This window comes from Pelecanus crispus, chromosome 1 (assembly GCF_030463565.1).
Source record: "Pelecanus crispus isolate bPelCri1 chromosome 1, bPelCri1.pri, whole genome shotgun sequence".
In the NCBI taxonomy this organism is placed as follows: Eukaryota; Metazoa; Chordata; class Aves; order Pelecaniformes; family Pelecanidae; genus Pelecanus; species Pelecanus crispus.
In genome coordinates this window covers 72,625,489-72,643,576 of record NC_134643.1, presented here as the reverse complement: position 1 = coordinate 72,643,576, position 18,088 = coordinate 72,625,489, and the positions used below count along the sequence as shown (strand labels likewise).

At 39.5% G+C, this 18,088-nt stretch overlaps 1 protein-coding gene across 1 annotated transcript in view; it reads right to left on the bottom strand.

Annotated features, from left to right (window-relative positions):
• DERA (deoxyribose-phosphate aldolase) overlaps positions 1-15,552 on the bottom strand; it is a 49,467-nt gene extending 33,915 nt beyond the window's left edge. The window contains 5 exon segments of the mRNA XM_009492655.2: positions 4,311-4,445; positions 5,769-5,864; positions 7,551-7,698; positions 11,232-11,331; positions 15,422-15,552. Coding sequence (XP_009490930.2) covers positions 4,311-4,445; positions 5,769-5,864; positions 7,551-7,698; positions 11,232-11,331; positions 15,422-15,552 — 610 coding nt within the window.
• Between the last annotated feature and the right edge of the window lie 2,536 nt (positions 15,553-18,088).

Here is an 18,088-nt window from a genome sequence, read left to right as displayed (position 1 = left end):
GTAGCTTCACTGACTTAGCTGTTAAAATGGATGTGACAAAAGAACTCTTCTACTTTGCACCCACTTACTTAAGATACCTTGCTGCTTTCATGAACTTTAGATCTGCTTTTATTGGATGCATTTATTAAAGTAAGAAAAATTCAGATTTTATAGGAATGAAAAAAATACTTTCATAGTTGTGGTTTTAATTCCACTGTTATAAAAGATAAGTGTTGGAAGGTGGCTTTTTTGTAGTTTTCCTAAAAGTCTAAGTATTCAGTACAAACATTACATTGATTTTTTTCATCTATTAAATGCACCACAGAAAACGTGCCTCCCCCCAACACATCTCTCAGGCAAACATCCCTGACAATTACTGCTGGCTATAATCTGCCCTAGATTGTCTAGATGGCCTTTTGCTTTGGTCTTATAATACATTTGTCCTAAAAATCACATAATAAAGGGGATAATCCATATCTCCTACAGAGGAAATGAAAATATTAAGGGGAAAAAACCACAGCTTAAATTTTTATGAAACAGCTCTTCTCCAAAAATGTGGTGCTAAAAATTTTTTTTTTTTTTAATTCAGCTTATTTGCTGTTTTTATCTAGTCAGTCACATTGACTGATGTTAAGGGTAGAAACTGAGATGAGGAGGGAAGATGTTTCAATTTCTGTTAGACCAAAAGATCAAGGTAATCATGACGGGAAACTGGAAAATGAGCTGGAATCCCTTCTGTCTTGCACATTAATGGCAGGTTTGTTAACAAAATGACAAGCGCAAGGCTATCAGCACAACACGACTCTTTCAGTTCTGCTCTCAGCCACATATGTGCAACTCCAGGCTTCAGTGATTCGCATGAAACTGAAAACAGAGCTTGGCTTCAGGAGTCTGAGCTGCTGCTGACAATATAAGAAAGAAATTGTGCAACTAGACTTTGAGGTCCCAAGTCAGCCTGCACATCTAGAAAATGGTAAATCCAGTTATAAGATTTCTGAACAACATGTGGAGTCTTTTCCAAGTCTTTGGAGTCCAGACTGTATTTTCCCTGCCCTGTTTATAAGGTATGTACTACAAAAGCGGGCTCTAATCGCTGAACAAAGCCTCTAAACTCACAGTTGAATAATTATTAAGAAGAATTGAAAGGCAGCTTTCGTAATGAGGTTATACCTAATATATTTCATGGATGCAGCTGTGTTAAAACTTCTTAGAATATGCTTTTTTTCTCTTTTCTTGTAGGAAACTTCAAGTGACATAGAGCAAACGACAGGTTATCAAGACCTCTGAAGCTGCTGATATTGTGATATGTCCAGGTGTTTGCTAAAAGCTGTGGAACTGGAAGTAACATTATGGTACCCCAGGCAGCTTCAGAAGGTCCAGCAAGTCCAACATATTCATTGATAATAGGGGAAAAAAAAAATTTTAAAATCCATTTTTTTCAACAAATTGCTGGTTAACTTCATCACTCTCTACAAACAGGTGCCACATTCTGGGTTTAAAGACACTAAACTGATTTTTAAGCTTAATACATACTCTGTCGAGTGATACAAGACAATGGTTGAGTAAACTACTGTAAAGTAATATTGCTCTAAAAGCTGATAGGTTATAAAAGGTATACAAGTTCATAAACTTAAAGCTCATTTAATGTTATTTTCCAAGCTAAATTAACTGTGCAATAAAGCTGCTTTCATGTTCAGCACTATTGAAAAGCTCTTAACAATTACTTTGTAAAGATCTAGAAAATACATTCTGAGTGTCATAAAGAGTTCCAACAGTATTTAAGAACTGCTTTAAAATAACTTGACATAACCGGACATACACTAAAATATTTAATAACCAAACAAGCCTTTGAAACAAATCATAAAGTAACACTATTCTATCATGGTGACCCCTATGATTGCACAGGCTAGAAGAAAAGCTAAAAATATATGAACAGTAAGATAAAGCACTCTACCACATACGTACTTTTGTCAATAAGTCCTGAAGTTGTGAAGGACAGACAGCATGAGAAAATAACAATAAAAATATACTAGTGTTATACGCATAAGCAGAGGTTCTGTCATAACTGCAAGGCAGTTCGAGTTGATGAAGTACCTTGAACACAGGCATAGTTACTGCACTAGACTTTTTCAATTTTATGTAGGAATCCAGCCTAAAAAAGACTTCTTCGTCCTTTCTAGCTTCCTTAAACATACTTTATACATTGTTGTGTATCATATCTAATCATTAGATAGAAGTGAAAAGCTGCATGTTTGCACAGGTAACATACACCTATTGAAAGCTAAACATGAAGTCAGGACATTAGATTTTCACCAAAATATTCAGACCACCTACTGAAGTAATTTTTTTGGACAAGCAAATTAAATATTAGAATTTTTCACCCTGTAGCATCATTATCTGGATGGCAAGTAAATTCTGTTCCTGAGGTAGCTTTTTTCAAGACCATGTGAATATACGCCATACACAGATTCACATTCATAACCAAACTTTCAGAAAACATTTGGAAATAATTTCAATTCTACCCTCAGTAAAAGAAATGTAAACTAACCATTGCCAAAAAAGGATGGCTTAAACCCTTGCCATGGCTTCAGCTGTGGATAAAAGAATATGCATACCAAATCAAAAGTCATCCCTAATTTACTTATTTAGTAAACTGACAGTTTTATACTACATCCATCATTGCTATGTCTTTGTGCTCCACCCCTGTAATTTATGACTACAGGAAACGATGTTTCCCATATAGAAAAACCTAGCAATGTATGTCTGGTTCACTTCAATCACTGATACAAACTTTCTCTCTGAATCTAGTCCCGTATTTCTCCTCTGAGTTCTCCTTCACGTAATCCTGGGCAATATAACTTCGAGCCTGCATTTGCAACTGCTTGTATGCACCAGCTTTCTGATCTCTCCTCTGTGCAACTTGCACTTAACAGTGGTTTGTACCACAAAGTCTGAAGCACGGTAACCACAATTAGTCAGAAATTGCTACAAGACAGACTTTTTCAGACACAATTGCAAGTTGCTGCTCAAGTCCAGTTTAGTGGTCTTTTTTTTAGTCTTGGTGACAGATCGCTGACTCAGCTCATTTTGTATCCAAGACCTATATGTGTTCCCAGTGGAGTGCAGCTCCTGGAGGGGGTACCTGCTTTGTAGACTATAGTGTAGACCCTAACAAAAACAGAGCATAGGAAGGTGTACATATACTCTTACTGCCAGCTGGTAGAGAATTTGACCATTGTTCTGTCTTATTTAAAACCACTTAATCACCAAGTCTCCATATTCTAGCAATTTCTGGGGCCATACCTGAATTTAAGATAGTTACTCTGAAAGAAACAAATGTCTGTGACAATGCCCATCCTCAAGAAATCAAACATTCGTAAAGCTGCATATATTTAAGAGCAAAAGAATGGAGATGGTAAATACTACAAAAGAGGCCAAGACGTTAGAGCAAGTGGAAACCAGGATATCAATTCTGAAGACAGAGATGCAGAAACCTGGTTTGTGGTTCAATTCTAACTGCTAATTGAAAGAAGACCAAAATCAGAAAATATGATCTCTTACCATGATGATTGTATTTCCTTAGCCAAACTCAGGTACCAGGGGTCCTTTATAAAGTCTTCCAAGCAAACAGGCTATTACAGCAATGCATTATACAACTAAATGGAAAATTCACTCCAAGACGATGATGTGTTTACCTTCACATAGAGATTAGTTATAGGAGCATTGTCAGCACTTAAGGCAAACCATTCACAGTACATTAAGGAGGCAATTAGAGCAAAAACCATCTTCAGCATCATTGTTCTTACTAATTAGTAGTAGTCTACAGGCACAAGAACATCAATAATAATATGAACAGTCAATTTATACCCTCAACTTTCAGGGAAAAGAAAACAACTAAAATACATATTTTTGTCAAGAATTGAAACATGTATATTTAACAAGGTATCATCTACATTAGCAGCCCCTTGGGGGTTTTAACAAAACTGTTCAAATAATTAGACCATAGGCATTCACTTCCATTCCACTTGCTATTTTTTAATCCTGTACACAAAATGCTCTAAATTCCTCTGAATTTTCAAAACACAAAGTCATTCTGAATACCCAACCCAACAGAACTTGTAACAGCATTCTTTAAAAAAAAAACCCCAACCATTAGTCATAAATTAGTTAAACAGGTTTTACTTAGTTCAGTGCCCCAGATTATCAGTCACTCTTAGGGGAGGGACCAAATTCTTCAAGGACTGATGTGGAGACTGCAGGAAGAGGCAAAGACAGAGCTTGCACATGCATGTACACACACTTAGGTTCCTTGCTGAAGGGTGGGTACTTACCTTCCCACTGGCCAGCCAGCACCAGACTCCTGCTAATGACAATGTCAATCTCTCTGGCACCATATTCCACAGCTAGCTTTATTTCGGCCAGTTTGGTTTCTAGAGGAGTTTGTCCAGATGGAAACCCAGCAGCCACTAGCAAGGAGAAGGATGCAGGCAGAGGGAAGAAAATGTTTTAGAAATTGACCACAAAATTGCAAATACCTCTAATACACCAAAGAGTTTGAAAGCTATTCCTTTTTTCATCCCTACCACAATTCAGAAAATCTAAAGACACCTCATCCTACCCTCTCTTCATCCACAGAAAGCATTTGCTCTTCCCTCAGGAACCAACATCCAGCAAGATACTAAGTACATCTTGCAAAAAGGTCTCTTTCACATGCCTTAAATTTTTCCAAGGCAGCCTACATAAGAAAGCACAATAGATATTGCCTCCAGCAGAATTAAGCAAACAAGGAGTGAACTCATATATGAAGTAATACATACATTTTTCATTCTCCCCAATTCTTTTAAGTAGTATTTCAAATTAAATCCCAGTAATATGTTTAACAGTCACAATCAGCAAATCACAATACAGCAAAAATTGTTTTCAATGAGGTCTACTTAAGATTACTTATGAAGCTTAAGTAAAAAACCCAAAAGTAACTTTGGAAATGGAAGAAACAATGTCAAAGAGCATCTCTGACAAAGAGATCCTCTTTCTGACATATAAATGCATTTAGTGTGTATTTTTCCCTACACAACAATGAAACAACAATAACAAAAAAATCCAAAACCAGAAAACATGGATCTTAGCATTAAACACCTGATCTAACTTCAAAGTTAGCCCCTGCTTTGAGCAAGAGGTTGGACCAGATGACATCCAGAGCTCTCTTCCAACCTGCATAATTCTTTGATTCTGCTTCTTGCTTATTGTAGTTTCAGTACTTGTCTGTTGTGTGTGGTGAATGGAGGAGAGCTGCCACTATTAGATTTGTGAGTACAAGTCCTGAACCAGCAGGCAATAACCCTTGCCTCTGCACACAGCTTCATTGAATTCAGCTTGTAGGATTATACTTAAAAGCCAAACAACTGATAGGGAAAAAAAACCCCTTGTATTAGAACTCCTAAAATCTCATATTGTAGTTTTACTATTATTATTATCTTCTTAGTGTCTATTGACACTTTGTCCTGCACACTGTTGCAATTTCTTCTATTTGGGTGAGGTAAACACTGATAGATCTCAAGGACCTCTTTGAAGAGCTTCCAGCAAAACAGACTTGGCATTGCTGATAAGCTTTAAGTTGAAGGAAAACAAATGATTACACCAGAAGCAAATCCTCCCCTCCATTCCCTTCCTTCCACCTCCTACCTTTTTACCTTACTCTCTGAAAAAAAAAGCAAGTCCAAACTTCTGGATTTTTCTACATATTCTATAGCATCAAAATATTTAGTTGGATATTTTAGAATAAAGCATACCTGAAGCTACTGGTATGTTACAACCAGCAGCCTTTAGGGCATTAACAGCATCGGTGACTCTTGCGGGATATACACAAACCGCTGCAACAGTAATACCTGCAAAAACCACAGTTTACTTTTTCATACGTATAGATTTCCACCTTCTCTAGTGCAATCCATATTATGAGCATCAGTGTGTTGTTTGCACCTCCCACTTCTGCATTCTCAGAAGGATTTTAAGCACCTACACTAGGGATATCTGTTTTATCGTTCAAGCACTTCAGGTGATTCTCCATATTGTAACCTCCCTCATGTTCCTTCACCAGACCCTGGGAGCAAGTTTGCATTAGCAGGAATTAAAACAAGATTTTTATTGACAGATTCACTGTTTAATGCCAACATGTACAGTTAAGACATGTTTAATCGGCAAATGACTGCGTGAGAAATCGCACTGCCAAGCTCTGTCCTTACTTGCTGAGCCAGACTGAGCCCAGCAGCAACTGAGCAGTCTTTATGTTAATGCAGTCCTACTGCATTTCCAGTAAAATGCTATTCTCTCAAAGTCTCAGATAATTGACCTTATATTTAATACTTCAACTGTCTGAAGAGTCCATAAATCCAAGTTTTTAAAAAAAAATGATATTTTATGTGTATGGCTTAAAACCAGAGGCTTGATTCCCCTTTGGTTTTACATCATATGACTTCAGTTGGTGGACCAATGCCCATGTAAAACTGAAATATTTCAATAGTAAAAGCATGCCCCAAATGTCACGGAGATTTTGGTTTTGATAGATCATCATAAGGCCACCATGACAGGACAAAACTCAAATGCTGTTTGTAATCACACATCAGTGATTACATCTTGAAAAAATCCAAAGAGCTGCTCAGATACAAAGAGGTTTTATTGATAGTTATATTGACAGCCTCAATTTACTCTAAAGTTGAATCGTGTTCAGTCTTGGTGTAACACTGGGACTTCAGATGGAGCCTGCTTGAGTAGTATCAATGGAAGTTTTACCACTAGTTCTTAAGGGCTGTCTTCTGCCCCTTAGCTGCAAGTGTGTGTGTGTGTGTGTGTGTGTGTGAAAGAGGGGGGGGAGAGAGAGAGATGCACACAACCACATATACTCACTACAAGACTGATCCCTTAAGGTAGACTGGGCTGCACAGATGACTCCTATCTTAACTACTGAAACAAGCAGGTAACAGATAATGTTTTCTGAAGTAAAAATAACATGCTTAGGACTGCAGAATGCATCTTTTCTGACAGGCAAAGTGGCAGGCTTGGTAGTTACATACAGCAACAGCAGCTAAGCATGAAATCCAAAAAAGTCACATGAACACTCCCCTCCTTCTCCAATTTAGTAAGGACATCAGCAGATTAACAGAATACTCAATTAATTTCACCTTAGTGCACTGCTATTGAAAGACATACACTGAGGTTACACACTTGCGGCTTCTCTATCAAATTTGCTCATCAGGTATTATAACTTACAGTGTCGCCCTCAGTCCATGCTTCACTTTGATTGCCAAACTGAAAATGCATTTTTTTTCTCCTTGTTTTCTTATATTAAGTCAAAGGAGTAGATATTTTGCAGTTAGAACTTAAGACAGTTGCTTTGATTAAGACCACATAGGACCTAGTTTGCTCTCTTGGGACTAATAGCTCTGCAGCGCTGCCTACCATAACTGCTTCCATTATAGGAAGAGGAGGCCATTTTTACACCTATCTGAAAATTGAAAAAACACTGAGGAAATGCAGACATTTTCCCTACACAACACACACAATAAAACCAATCATACCTTTGTCATGCATATCCAAGGCTTTCAGCAGATCCTCTCTGATGGGATGCTTTGCTTTAAAACACAGTCTGTGAACATTTGAAGGAGTATCATCGCCTGAAAGAGTGGTAAGGTCTATGCAGGTGACAGCTTTCAGCAGCCAAGCAGCCTACACAGGGAGTGAAGCAAGGAATACAATATTTCAGTTTACACTTCTAAAACCAAACTGACTTAGAAGATGCAGGAATCAGAAGCCTGGCTCTCACTCTAAGACTGAAGAAATATATAGGATATAACAAGGAGGATATGTAAAGAATGGTTTATGACAGACAGGGATGGCAGATATTTGTTCATGTCTTGAGCCGTATCTAATGGCACAGAAAGGATTTGGAATCAAGTCAGCTCTCTCAGAATCAAAGGATCTAATTCCAATTTTTGGTGCAAAAGCTAACTACCAAATGGGACTCTAAGAATCAGACAAACATTTTTACCTGGACAAAAAGCATCTTGTTTCAAATTTAATTCTGTAAGACAAAGATAAAAACATCACCTATGTAAGGAACCTCACTGTTAACAATATGCTCTGTTCTATATAGTATGTCTGTATCTTTAAAGCTTGCATGTATGAAAAATTATACACATGCTTCAAGAGGAGCACAGGTTTGCAACTACCAATAACCAGATGAGTGTACACATCAGCAGTTTGCACACTTGCATGTCTGCATGCTTCTCCTGCTGTGAGAATGAAACACGGAATCAGTGGGGGGTAAGAACCCAGACTTCTTAAAACTTAGGGTCTAGACTCCAGATGTTTCCACTTTCTTTTGTGTGAATCAGGAATAAAAAACATCTGTAATTATTTGGTGCAGAAAACAAAAGCGAGAGCTAAGTGACAAGGCTAAAGCACTCTTTAGATGAAAATGCTACAGAATTTTAAAAGACTTACTAATTGGAGAAGGGAACAGAAGCACAACTAAATTTTTTTTGAGATTTTTTGCTGAACAAAAACTAAGCTTAAGACATTATTTTGAAATATTTTTTGAAGGTCTTCCAGCAAGTTCTCATTTACAGTGATGGCTTCACTAAAAGCTGACATCTCTTAGTGGGCACTTGTTCAACAAGGGGAGAGTTTGCAACAGTAAAGTCCATTTGAGTCCATAAAGTCCCTCCCTGATGGCTCTGCTCTGTGACATGATTTGTCAGTATAGGCAGCAAAATTTGTTGTTTCTTCATGGGGGTATTACTCTGCAAATCTTAAGATGCTGGCCAGCCTAGAAACCTTTCACACTTTGCTGATGGGAGTCTCCTTTCTGAACCTGCAGTAAGTGTTACACTGAAAGCTACTTAGGGGTGACTAAACAGAGTAATGAACCATTACTGGTCTCTGTTAGTCTAAGCTTGACTGCTGTTTCTAACTGATTTCTACTTTCACCCTATAATACTTCAAAAGGGTTTTTCACTTTAAATGGTTTTAAGTTTCTTTTACTTGGATTTTTTTATCCTTCACTCAAGGGAATTTTTGTCTCATCTCTTATGACATGAATCATAAAGTCATCAAGACAGATGTAGTCAGGGAGTTCCAAGAACTGGTATGAACTTCATTTTTTTAAGAGGGTTTTTCAAATGAGTATTTTGGGAAATGGGCTTCAAAATTTGAATCTGTGGTGCTGCTTACATTCAAACATGCAAATGTTCAAAATCATCTCTGTGAAATAAACAGCACATGATTATCATGACTGCAATGACAGTGTTCAAATACAGGAGAGATGCTTCTGAAAATAATCTCCTGGCATTCTTCAAAGTAAAACCTCACTCGAATAGCTCAGTACCAGTGTTACTACATAGGAGAGTGGAGAAATGTTAGTAATAATTAAAGATTTGTCCTACAGCCATGTTGAGGAATGACACTAAATCCCTTTCTTCCCAATGATTCTTTGTAACCAAAGCCTGTGGCTCTCTATTCCTTTGTTCTTTATATAGTAACTTCTGTCAAATCAGAAGACTTACTTTTTACATTACTGTACCTACAGTACCTAAAGATAGCCAAGGTTATGGAATACCCTGTGGATTTTCTCACTGACACTATTTCTGAACCCAGAGCCACTGCTAAACTTGCTATCAAGTGACTTTTTATGTGTAAGAAACTCTTGGGAAATGCTGACCTAATGTCTAACTTTCCTCAGCTTACGTCCATTTTTTGTTTAATCATAACATTCAAAGCACACACTTCCAGGTTCACGTAACGGGCAGGAAGTTGTTTTCTATCACCTTTCTGTAGGATCTTACACAGCTACCTCAAGTTATCCCCAAACTGTCGCCTGCACGATCTGTGCTCCCTGTGAATGCAGCTTCGGCCACCCCAGAATGGCTGCCTGACATGCTAAGCTCAGGATACCCACTATTTTGAACAGTTTATTGAAGAATTCAGTCTAATTGAATGATTCTTGCTTTGTTCTACTATGTTGGACTGTTACGAGCGACCCTTGAGCGTCTCCTTTTTCCTGCTTCCACGTTAACAGTTACTGTTGCAAGTAAACGATTTGTTCAGCGTGCACAGGGGAGGACTCACGCACATTTGCTTGCAGAACAGCTGTTTGGCCAACGAAGAATCAGCTTGTCCTTCGGACACCAATTACGACCCCATGGCTGAGAGCTCACTGGGAGCTCTGGGTCTGCTCCACGGCATTTCTCAGACCTTGCCCTTGGCTGAATGCTGCTACAGCACTTAGGGCATCCTGCAGCCAGCTCTGCCTGCCATTCCCCTCTGAGCGCTTCCCGTCCTGCCGCTGAAGCGGCAGAAACCAGCACGCGGCCGTGCCTCACCTGCTCTGCTTTGCAGAACGCATTAGCTTACGTTGCTGACCTGACGGCTGTGCATTACGATTCTCATGTACAAACCGGAGAAACGAAAATGCACGCCGGGCCAGTATCTGCCACTTTGGCCAGGGGGGCAGTAAGCAGCAGAGATTGACAGTAACTGCTAAGACATTAAACCTGTGTGTTCAATGAATACAAGACAGCCTTGAAGAAAAGTTCATTTGCACCACTGGCTTTAGCAGTGGCTTACATGAACCTGTTTTATACTAAGATGGACAATAACTGATCATTTACCTTATCTTAGGAGTTGAGAAGTCAGCACCCTTAACACTAGTAGCCTGCTTTTTTTTTTTTCTGTCTTTTTCTTCTTTTTTTTTTGTTCCCCCCACCCCCCCACCCCGTGCCATAGCCAGTCAGGATTTTTGAGTTTTAGGTAAAAACTAGTTAAGCAAAGAAATCACACATGTTGGGGATGTTTAAGCAAAGAAAAATCATCCAGGTAGGTCAAACTTGACAGGGACCATGATCATATCTTACAGCTTTAAAATTAAAAAATAAGAAGGCAGTGTGCAGAGAAGTCTGTCTGGGAAACAGAATAAATGTGGTGGGATAGTAATATACAATTTAATCCACTCATGAATAAAGATGACTTAAATTCATTTGCAGTTTTGCCACTCATGAGTTATAAGGTTTTTAACTTGTTTGGATAAATGCGTCACCTTATTCCATCCCATCATCATCAAATACAAATTATTAAAATAAGACATGGACAAGCACATCTTTTAAGTTTACATGCATCTTGAAAAAAATTCAATATTGCAGCCTGGAGAGGGAGAGTGACTGTTTTAAAAATACAGGAACAGAATGCATAAAAAGAGCACTTACTTGCCAATTACCTTTCACAGTTCTCCATTTTTTAATTCGTTCCGCATGCCTCACAACTGCAGGTCGATTCACATGCACTTTTGAGATCCAGCCAAGTTCTGGGGTGGGAAAAAAAGGAGGAAAAAAAGTCTCATGTATTTCTGTGTTCTCTTAATATACAGTGTGGACCTTCCAAAGAAAGTTGTAGCTTGGTTTGGGACCTCTAAAGAACACGTGCTTCTACGTCCTTTTAAGGGCTTATGTATTTATCACCAGTCCAAAATATCATAATAGCATTAACTTCTGTTAGGGTATGATCTGTGAACTAGATGTTTCACACAGCACGTTTTGTTTGCCATTACAACTGAATTAACTTACTGCTGATGAGAGACACTATGTTGCCACTCCTGGACTACGAAGTTTACTATACATGTAGCGTACAAAAAAACTCCACAAAACAGCCTTCTGCCATTGGCTGCTGATTTACTTCTTGATTCCAGAATACAGCAACATTTATTCAGTCCTTTGTCTGCTGGCACCCAGGATACAACAGCATTTTTTGTGTGTGTGAGCCTTTGTTTATAGGAACTGTACCTCACAGAGTCACCAAAACCCCTGAACAGACCCTTGCATAACAAAGCATTTGAGTTGTTATTGTCTAGAGCTACTTTTATTGAATTTGCTACTAGGGCCTGACTGCCAGTTTCAAAAAACACTGAATTCCTGGGCAACATATCTGCCTGGAAGCTGCTGAGAGAGGTGACAGCCTGGGAAGTGCTCACCTTGCCAAGCACCCTGGGGGACTCAAGGCAACACCTTCAGCGTGGGAATTCCTTCAGATGCCCGCTGCAGACAGCCTGGCTCACAATTTCAATGAGTTTCACTATCCGTAAACAATAACCAGACCCAAAGAGAAGCAGATACCCAACGTTTACTGAAATAATCTAACTGCTTAAAAACAGAAGCACCAAAAATTGGACACCGCTTAACGAAAGGTAACTGACTGATAAAGGAGAACTGAGGGTTCAGGCCCTTGAATCTTGAAATGTCTGCTTAGTATGATAAACCAAAAGCAAAATTTTGAATGTTAATAAACACGAACTGCTCACAGAAGTACACAGGAAAAAGATATCAGATTATCTTTAAAATCTCTCACATCCCAAAACATAAATAATTCTAAATACTAATCATATAAGCAACCCATGAAAATACTCTGAAGACAACATCAACAATCATTAACCACCAATCATCAGCAAATCACCACCATCAATAATCAAATACCATCATCACTTAAGGTCAGTATATGGACACAGGCTCAGATACTAAGAGATAATAATTCTGGGTGACAGTTTATTAAGAGCATCTCATCTCTGTGGTCTTCTTCAATAGTGTATTGAACTTGCATTTCCCTCGAGCACATGGGTTAAAAAAAAGGTTTAAAACTTTTAAAAAAGCTGATAGCGAAAATCACGAATTTTGTACAGAAATCTTATCCTCAAATTCTTTTTCTTCCTACTTTATGGTTTTGATAGACAAAAAAAGTGCAGAACTAATATACTAGCTAAAGTATGTGTAAATACAAGCTTGTTTTCCTAATTAGACTTACAAAAAGCCCTGAAGAAACCAATTTAGGGTAAAGATGACTCAGTGGAAATGCAGGACAAAGGCATGAAACACAGCTAAATGAAATCTTGTTCTGAGCACAGTAAGCCACCTTGCTACCACTTTCCTATTACCACATACAAGTAATTAAATGAGCAGTACCTGCAAGGTCAAAACGTTGGCCAAAAGCAAAAAAAGTTAAAACAAAGAAGGAATTTCAAAGGAATCCTAAGGAATTTAAGGATTTCTTTAAGACTTTAGCATCAGTCTCATTGTATGGCGAAAAAGAAAAGGAGGAGCTTGCAAAGTTGCAAACCAGTCGGACCACAAACCCTCATTACTTCTCTCCACTTTCAAAGCCACAGGCTTATTCATTCTGCCCCAAAAGCAAGAAGCTCAACTGACATGTAGAAAGCAGGGGAGAAAAGCTATTGCTACAAAACCCATGGCTAGAACTTTCCTTCTTTTTGAATATCAGTAAATATAATATAAACACAGACAGCTGAAATATAAGCTAGTGAAAGCTCCACATCCTCTGCAGTTGCTTTAAGGTTGAAGCTCCTATGTGATCAGCAGAGAGCACACATCACTTCCCATGGGGCCATTATAAGCAATATTTCACAAGGTCCACAGGGGAGGAAAACACAAATAAATAAGTAAATAAATGAAGGAAACACAAACTCCGTGTTGTGATTCTCCTACTACATGCCAAATGCTCAGGTGGAATCATTTAATCATAATCCAATTTATCAAGATAATTTTTGAACCCTACTGGGTGCATGATGACCTTTCAGCCACTTTGGAAAACGTGATAAAATCAAAGTAAGCAGTTTAGAAGAGGTACTCAGCTTCTTGCTCTCTAATATGGATCCAGACGCATCAGTTACTCTACCCTAATCTATTCTTTCTACATCATGAAAACCAACCAAGAAATCCAACTAAATAGTTAATTTCTAAAAACCAATGTCTTCTATAGAAGAGTTAGGAAGACTATAGAGACAGGACCCAGTTTGTTAAACATGGAAAATTTTCATCTTCTTGGTTCTTGGGGCATAAACTTGAATTTAAGTGGAAGAACCAAAATTTCCCCCATGAGTAGGTAAACCCTTCATTACTTATTATTTGGAGCAGGTTCATCTTGTGCTGGACTTTGGTAGAAACATAGCGTTACTGTATCTGCCCCTACCTGACTTTTGAGCATAGCTGCTCAGAAGGTCTGAATAATCTCTGCAGGAAACGGAGCACTACACACTAGATTAGTCTAAAAGAAATAGTCAAGTGTAATACCCTTTGCGGGGGTGAGGAAGCAATGTTTAAGAAATGCACAATCAATGGGAGAAAAGGGGGAAGAATAGCGGAAGTGAAAAAAAGCTACTACTTTTGCTAACTCATCTTTGCCCAAAGTCACCTGTGAAAGTTACCATATATCAGCCGATCAGCAATAGCTGATTGCACGTCCTTCGTTCTTTGCAAATACAATGAAATTCATTGGCTTAAGCCCTTTTCACTGTGTAACACATTTTACCTTCTGTTTTTAATAACTCCAGACTAGTCGTGAAGGTAGCTGACCCATGGCAACTCAATAAGGTGCAATATCTATTTTTTGTGCCTGAGATGCAAGTTTCCTTTGAAAGATCATAGAATTTGGATCTCCAAGTATATTTTTGAATGTGGGATATTGAACCACTGTGCACAGCAAAGGCAGAAAGCTTAAAAAAAATTTAATATCATTTAAAAGAAATCAGAACTCCATCCTGTCTGTACAACTTAATGTGAGACATTATGCAGCTTACTAAAGGAAATAAAATGGTGTAATAAAAAAAATGCACGGCGAGGAAGGACAAAGGTTCTGGTGATACGCAGCAGCAGATGGAGACTTCTATCTAACACAGACCTTTTATTCAAGCCCACTTCTCCATTAATTAAAGCAGCAGGCAAATGAAAACAAATATGTCTCAGCGTAATTGTCTCTAAATAGACTTTCAAAGTTTGCCATGTGAGGTCTCACCAAATCTTTAAATGTAAGTGTCTCTATTCAGAAAAATCACTCACAATTCCAGCTTTTTCCTTTTTTTTTTCATTAAATATCAGAATAAAACCATTATTTGAAATAGAACTGACTGCCTTTGGATTCTCCCCCTCCCCCACTCCCCCAAGCTTTATGATTTAGTATTTGGCTAAGGAAAACTATATTTAATTAGGCTCATTAACCTTGCAGTGTGAACACGTCTTTTTTTTTCTTTTTCTTTTTTTTTAAATAAGTCATCTGCTAGTCATCTGCACAGTCATGTGGCTTCAGGGATAAAAGTAATTAAAGCAGTTACACTATAGCTAATTAGCCAATATTCTGTAATCACTCTTCAAGTTTACTTTTTCCTCTGAAGACATTTGAAAAAATCATATTCAAAATCTCAACAGGAAATTCATCTCCTCTCTTTGAAGAACAGCTTATCCAAAAATACCAAGCATTTCCTCAGAAAACAATAAATAAACCCACTTCATTAGTATAATTGCATAAATATCTAAGATACCTAACACATTCCTCATAAAACAGACTAAGCTTTTCAGAAGCTTTAAAAAAAAAAAAAAAAATCTGTCGATGGCATCCCTTCAGATGGTGAAACAGAAAGCTCAAGAATGCCTGAGGCTGTAGTTTCACAGGCATTTTAAGGCAGCGCTGTCCCCAAAAGAAGCTGCCCCCCCCAACTGGTTATTTCCTCCTCTGTGCCAGAAACAGCATGTGTGCTCCTGCTCTTACCATGAACACATGATAAAATGGGTAAGGGAAGTGATGAAAGCTGTTATTTCTGGAGAAGCGAGTGAAACTGTGTCCTGAACCTCTAGTGGAGAAATGAGGTATTCAGCTGGACACAGGCTGACCCCAGCTGGCCATGCATAGCCGGGCACAGCCACTGAAGAGAGAGAAAAGGCTTCAGGATCAGTTATCTTACCATGTAAGCTGTTTAGAGGTTTGGGGGTTATTCAGTTTCTTCGAGACAGAAGCTGTAGTTATTTCTCCGTAGTGACTCTTGCTATGGACCTACTCTATTTTCAGATGGGTCATCCAAGTCATCAGCATTCAGATACTCAAAGCAGGACACCAAGGCATGAGCCCTGAACTAGAATCAGCTCTACTATCTTGTGACATGAGTGAAATTTCACAATGTTGACCGCGGATCACATGAAAAGGATCCTCCAAAGCACTTTGAAAACCGCTGACAAGCCTTTCCTCAGAAAGCGAGCTGCAGAACAATGGCAGCTTAGTTACCTGCAGGTCCAAGTCCTCTGCTATTCACTCTCTTCTTCCCTGGCTCGAGAGACCCAGCTGTCCTGTTATGGTCCTTACGACCATGGAGTAAACCAGGACATTGTTACTTGCATAAAGCCCCAAAAAGAGATGTAATGAAAAGTCATGTAAATGCTGAGCTGTGCCTGCCTTTCCCTCAACAGAAGGACTAATTTGGTCACTCCACCCAGTGACTGACTTACTTCTGAGACATCTATCTGTCCTTTAAATTTGATTAAAATTATCCAGCAGATTCAAAAGGTGTTAGAAAGGAACAGGGAAGAAACAGAGCCACAGTACAGGCTAAAACCAGCTATTAATGTATTAGAAGAGAATTATGCTGTCTTGAAAAGGGATGCAACACTTCATTATCTAAATGCCACTTACCAACAGGCTAGCACATGTAAATGGCTCAGAAATACCAACTATAATTAAAAATATCAATTGAAACATAATGAATGTATTTCTGGCCCTTCAACTAGAGGGGCTGAGCAATGCGGGTAGATTATTTTTTTTTTAGAATCCAAGAATCCACTTTGCAAAACAACTGTAACTAATTATTCATTACTCAGAATACATACTTTTATATGCATATATATTATATGCACACACACATAGATACACACACAGAGGTAAAAAAAAGCATATAATCATAGAATAATTTGGGTTGGAAGGTCTCTGAAGGTCATTTGTCCAACCTCCTGTGCAAAGCAGGGTCAGCTCCGAGCTCAGATCAGGCTGCTGAGGGCTTTATTCAGTTGGGTTTTGAGAGTCCCCAAAGATGCAGACTGCACAGCCTCTCTGGGCAACCTGTCCCACCACCTGACTGTCCTGGATGAAGAGGTTTTTCCTTACATCCAGTATGAACTTCTGTCTCAAGACAAGCCTGCTGTCTCGTTTCATCCCATCATACAATGCTATGAAGAGCCTGGCTCTGCTTTCTTGATACACTCTCCATAAGGATGAGCCGGCTGCTGTTAGGACCCCCAAAGCCATCTCTTCCCCAGGCTGAACCAGCCCAGATCCCTCAGTATCTTCTCACAGGGCAGGTGCTCCAGCCCCTGACCATCTTGGTGGCCCTCTGCTGAACTTGTGACAGTTTATCAATCTCTTTCCTCTACTGGGAGGCAACAAAATCACACACAGTCTTCCAGATATGGCCTAACAATGACAGACGACACCAAGCTGGGTGGGAGTGTTGATCTGCTGGAGGGTAGGATGGCCCTGCAAAGGGACCTGGACAGGCTGGACCGATGGGCTGCGGCCAACTGTATGAGGATCAACAAGGCTAAGTGCCAGGTCCTGCACTTCGGTCACAACAACCCCATGCAGTGCTACAGGCTTGGGGAGGAGTGGCTGGAAAGCTGCCTGGCTGAAAAGGATCCGGGGGTGTTGGTCGACAGCCAGCTGAACATGAGCCAGCAGTGTGCCCAGGTGGCCAAGAAGGCCAACAGCATCCTGGCCTGTATCAGGAATAGTGTGGCCAGTAGGAGCAGGGAGGTGATTGTGCCCCTGTACTCAGTACTGGTGAGGCCACACCTGGAATACTGCGTCCAGTTTTGGGCTCCTCACTACAAGAAAGACATTGAGGTGCTGGAGCGTGTTCAGAGAAGGGCATCAAGGCTGGTGAAGGGTCTGGAGCACAGGCCTTATGAGGAGCGGCTGAGGGAACTGGGGTTGTTTAGCCTGGAGAAGAGGAGGCTGAGGGGAGACCTTATCGCTCTCTACAACTACCTGAAAGGAGGTTGTAGTGAGGTGGGTGTTGGTCTCTTCTCCCAAGTAGTTAACAATAGGATGAGAGGAAATGGTCTCAAGCTGCGCCAGGGGAGGTTTAGGTTGGAAATGAGGAAAAATTTCTTTATGGAAAGGGTGGTCAAGCATTGGAACAGGCTGCCCAGAGAGGTGGTGGAGTCCCCATCCCTGGAGGTGTTCAAAAAACGGGTAGATGTGGCACTTTGGGACATGGTTTAGTCTAGTCTACCCTTGATTG